The 5,261-nt window shown below is 32.2% G+C and overlaps 1 protein-coding gene across 1 annotated transcript in view; it reads right to left on the reverse strand.

Moving 5' to 3' along the window:
- Positions 1-5,261, reverse strand: part of LOC123008305 (protein unc-80 homolog) — a 45,795-nt gene that overhangs the window by 21,701 nt on the left and 18,833 nt on the right. Inside the window, exons 7-14 of the mRNA XM_044404094.1 lie at positions 3,810-3,961; positions 3,615-3,764; positions 3,442-3,566; positions 3,171-3,401; positions 1,099-1,274; positions 844-1,052; positions 606-727; positions 363-392 (exon numbers count right to left, since the gene is read on the reverse strand). Coding sequence (XP_044260029.1) covers positions 363-392; positions 606-727; positions 844-1,052; positions 1,099-1,274; positions 3,171-3,401; positions 3,442-3,566; positions 3,615-3,764; positions 3,810-3,961 — 1,195 coding nt within the window. The remainder of the gene's footprint in view (positions 1-362; positions 393-605; positions 728-843; positions 1,053-1,098; positions 1,275-3,170; positions 3,402-3,441; positions 3,567-3,614; positions 3,765-3,809; positions 3,962-5,261) is intronic.

Here is a 5,261-nt window from a genome sequence, read left to right on the forward strand (position 1 = left end):
TATCCAAAATTTTTCTTGCATTTATCTTCTTCCCTATCAAGATAATTTGCATTGAATGTTGATGAAAGTTTTTATGCACAAAAAAAATATGTATGTACAAAAAACTACTCAAAGCAATATTTTTTTTTCGCAGTTTACGTTCCATAGTTTTTTCTTATGAATGAACGCAAATATCGTAGTAAGACTTAAAAACGACGTATTTTCGGCAAAAACTGGAAATAAAAAAGTTGTTTCTTTTGATGAGTTCTTAGTGGTTATAATATTTAGCTTATATGTGCGGTTGTGAATAAATAAAACTGCTTTAGCTCTCAGTATTGCTAAATAAATGTCGTGAAATATGAAATGATAGATGCACTACTCACCCACCAGAGGTTAGTTCATCTATTAAACAGCTAAGAGAGACAGAATACGTCATGAGACATTCAAGACACACAAAAATACGGTAGGACTTCGATTATTAAACATCAATTTGGTTCAAAACACAATAATCGAAGTTTTACGGTACTAGGAAAGTAAGAAAACCATTCAAGTAACAATAGGTTAACAGCACAACATTTTTTTTTATCTATTTTCGTCTATTAAGGACTCAACACGACAAAACTGACCTTAAACTCGGCATGCTTTTTCCCTTGACCAGATTGCTGGGCATTGGTTCAAACATTTTCGACATTGCAGAACTTGGTCTTGATAAGTGCTCATCACCAGTGTCTAAACTGCGATGATAGTCCTGTTTAAAACACTTAAAATGAGTTTGGTTGCTTCAAGTGAAAGTTTTGGGTACAGACTTACAACAATACCACAAGCAAGAGAAGAAGAAAGAAGTGAGAACAAGAAAATACATACACTAAGTATTCGTCTTGAACCCACCGCATGTTCTCCTAGTGGTTTGGGGTCGTCTTGGCCGATCTTCTCCAACGCTTTATCAGATTTTGATAAGAGTTTTGTCTCAACGAAAGCTTTAAGATCCGCCATTTTCATTCGTTTTTTACTTTTTTCGCTGACTCGTCTTAAGTGAACTGGTTCATCTAATTTTTTATTGGTGTAAGGAGATTCTAGAAAATCTTCTCTCAGTTTATTAAACAACGATATGCTTGGTACCTGCTAAAAGTGACACGTCTTTTACTTCCGGAACTTCGATAAAGTCTTTGTTGTTTTCTTGTTTCTTCAGTTCGGTGCTTTGGTAAAGCGAAACTTCGATTTTGGGTATTGGTAAAGAGTTGCTTCTTCGACGGGGTTGTTGTTGTGCAGCTGATTCTTCGCTTATATCTCTCAATCTTTGAAGGTTTTAATCCAGAAATGATTACACAGAGCGACAAAAACAAAGTCATGTCGTGACAACTTGACAATTTTTATATCATTTTGTTCGTCTCAGTGAGACAAATCAAATGCACTAAAAAAAAATTCAAAAAGTTCACACACTTTGAACTAAATAATTTTTTTCTAATTTAAATGAATTTAAAATACTTTATATTTAAAAAATCATTACTCAATAACTATTAGGCCGATTTTCTTCAAATAAAGACCATTCTAAAGGGATGGCTTTGTCCTTTTGGATGATATGAAATTTGAAATTGAATATTGGCAAACTTTTCTTCGAATGGTGTTCGAAGAAGTTCGAAGTAAATCGAAATAATCTAAGAAAAATCTTACAAGTAATTTTTTTTCCATCATTACTATCGTGTAGAGCATCTCCTTATTAGTTGTAATCCAAATTTTCAAAAGCATATACCGAGTAGTTTTCAAGATATGATTTTTTGAAGTTATGGTTTGCTAATCAAGCATTGCTCCATATAGGAGAAGTGCATGTTAATCTTACTTAAAATTGCATTTTTATAAAAGAATTTGGTTTAAGACTCTTCTTTTGCTTAAAAATAGTCAATTGCATCTTCTTTGTTCTAATTAGAATAAACAAAAACTGTTTGTTTACTTAAAACAAATAAATGGTATCTGCGTACTAATTAAAGCAAATAAAGAGTTTTTTTGTTGTAAAAATGACCACTGATCATTGAGCAAAGAGGATCTAGAAGTTTAAGGCACGAGCCTTAAATATAAGGGCAAATCTTTTTCAAATCAAATCACTTTCCATTCTGATTTCGACTTGTTCACTTTGTTCTAGCTTTCTGAACTTTTTTTGAAAATGTTCTGAGCAAATGCTTTCTCATCACTTTCGTGTGATGTTAAATGCAATAAGTCACCTGATTTATTTTCTTGGTATATTCTACGATTAGCTTCAGTTAGCTTGTAGGTAGTAGTTGTTGTGATAACAGTTGCACACGAAGCAACTGACTTATTGCATTCAACATCAGTAGAAAGTGATGAAAAAGCATTTGCTGAGAACATTTTCAAAAAAAAAGTTCAGAAAGTTAGAACAAAGTGAACAAGTTAGAATCCGAATGGAAGTGATTTAATTTGAAAAAGATTTGTTATTATATTTAAAGCTACTGCTTTAAACTTCTAGATCCTTTTTGCTCAATGATCAGTGATCATTTTTAGAACAAAAAAACTCTTTACTTTCTTTAATTAGTACGCAGGTACTCTTTATTTGTTTTAAGTAAAGAAACAGTTTTTGTTTATTCTAATTAGGACAAAGAAGGTGCAATTGACCATTTTTAAGCAAAAGAAGAGTCATAAAACAAATACTTTTATAAAAATGCAATTTTAAGTAAGATTAACATGCATTTCTCCTATATGGCGCAATACCTGAATAGCAAACTTTAACTTCAAAAATCATATCTTAAAAACTACTCGGTATATTATTTTAAAAATTTGGATTACAACTAATAAAAAAATGCTCTACACGATGCTAATGATGAAAAAAAAAATTACTCTTAGGGTTTTTCTTAGATGACTTCGATTTACTTCGAACCTCTTCGAACACTGTTCAAAGAAAAGTTTGCCAATATTCAATTTCAAATTTCATATCATTCTAAAGGGCAAGTCCATCCCTTTAGAATGGTCTTTGTTTAAAGAAAATCGGCCTAATAGTTATTGAGTAATGATTTTTGAAAGTTAAAGTATTTTAAATTCGTTTAAATTAGAAAAAAATTATTAAGTTCAAAGTGTGTGGACTTTTTGAAATTTTTTTGTGCATTTGATTTGTCTCACTGAGACGAACACAATGATATAGAATTTGTCAAGTGCCCTGTGTTATTTTAAACCTAATTTTTTACCTGTTGTATAAATAGTGCAAGGCCCAGTAAATCCCTTCTTCTTGCCAATGCGTTATAAATAAACATCTCAAAACAGCAACATCGAGATAAGTCGCTGTTGTGATATCTCCGGTTTGACCGGAAAGAGTCTTCCGGGAGCCTTCCATGTCTCCTCCAGGTCCGTCAGTTGACGCGTGTTTACTGCTATCAACTGAATCCTTATCAGTTGATGAACTAGAAGTTTTTATAAATCTAAATCAACATTTTCGCAAAGTTCTAACTACATGTTTACCCGATTTTTTGTATGGTTGATTTTGGTTTGGTTTCTGCCCCCACAGGAGTTGAAACTTCCCCACTTTTGACATTATTTTTACTCCCAGTTTTCCTCATAGCCAATTGAAATAAACTAGTTTCAGCCTATAATCACTTGGTTTATTCAAAATTTAGAATTTTCAGGTCAAATACCGTATAAATTGACGGATCTCGGATAAATCCATCTGATTCATGCAGTGATGGTAGTCGAAAAATAACAACGTGCTCTTCTTCAGTACTAGAACTTTCTTCAGGAATTGTTTCAGGAAAAACCGTATCTTTGGGGGATGAAACCCAATTGCTCTAAAATTTTTCTGTAATTATGAAACTAACTAATTGGTTATTTACCTCGTCATCGGTGATTTTTGTAATAGTGGCTGTGACTGTCACTGTGGTCGAAGATGGGCCACAAGAAAACAAATGTTGTTGTTCGGAACTGGAGGCACTAATGCCTTGACTTGGGGGGCTTTCGTGCCCTAGAGCGTCTTCGGAGGGCTTTCCTAAATGTCAGTAATACAACAATAAACGCAAGAAATTTTTTATTTCTTTTTGTAATTAGTTTACACACAAAATTATCACACAAAAAGTGTACCTCTATCAAGTATAATTTTCACTAAGACCCTTATGTAAATATTAGAGCTTTCAGAAGATGAAAATTGATTTTTTAATTTTAATGGTAATGTGGTGGAAGATAGGCCAAAAAAAGGAATGTTGTTGCGCAAAACTAAAGGCACTAAAAAGGCTTTAATTAAGTAATTCAACAATATAGGATTTTTTTTAAATTATATTACAAATTATGTGTTTGACCCCAAAAAAATTCAGTGAGAAATACGACGGTTGAGAAAGCTAGTCCTAGAAGCAAAAAATAAAAAGCCCCCTGTAATTTCTCCAAATTGATTAGCTGATTTATGTCATCTGAGTATTTCTGAAAAAAAAATGCCATGTAGCGAATTTCAGGTTTTCTACTGAAATTCAGCAACCAGTGATTGATAAAACCAAATTCGATAAAATTAAGTATGTCCTTGTTAAATTTATTCACGTATGGGGAATTTCGCTTTAATGGAAAAACGGTGTAAAAACAAGCAACGGTTTCAGGGATAATTTTTAAATGTTTTTTACCAAAATCGTCTAATTTTTCGGAAAACATTACATAGCGTTGGTTATCTTTCACTCCCTTAATTGTTTCCACTAATAAACCGTAAGTTTCACGCTTTATTTTTTCATTTCTTAAAGACACATTATTGTATTCTTCGTACAAATCAGCAAATTGTTGGATTAGTTCATTGGAGGTGTTTTTCATCCAGTTCTTCATCCACACATTGGTTCCAAACCACTTTATTTCATTATCAATGACGTCTTGTAACGAATCAATTTTTCTCATAAATCGAGGAAAACGCAACAGTAAAGTTAAACCAGCTGAATAGTACGTCGAAAATAGTAAACAAAAAATCAAAACACTTGTAAAAAGAAGTTTGATTGAGTTTGTATTCGAACGGGGAATTTTCTCAATAGATCCTAGAGAAAATATTCTCATAAAATAGAACACAACAGTTTTAAAATTCTTTGAAGACATGAGACATGTAACAAAAGAACAGATAAATAAAGTCAGAAAATACAAGCCCCACAAGTTGGCTTGTAAACAATGAAAAATGAAGCTATAGTTTGGCATTAATTGCGGTCTTGGTACCAAAACTTGTCTGCAAATACGTGAATATTCAACGGTTTTTGCAATTTTGTATTTATAAACTGCTGGCACCCAAAAAGAGCAAACTGTCATATCGTTTTTATTTTCCTTAATTT

The sequence above is a fragment of the Tribolium madens genome, unplaced genomic scaffold, assembly GCF_015345945.1.
Source record: "Tribolium madens isolate multiple individuals breed KSU strain unplaced genomic scaffold, Tmad_KSU_1.1 Scaffold_3;HRSCAF=73;Tcas5.2_LG2, whole genome shotgun sequence".
In the NCBI taxonomy this organism is placed as follows: Eukaryota; Metazoa; Arthropoda; class Insecta; order Coleoptera; family Tenebrionidae; genus Tribolium; species Tribolium madens.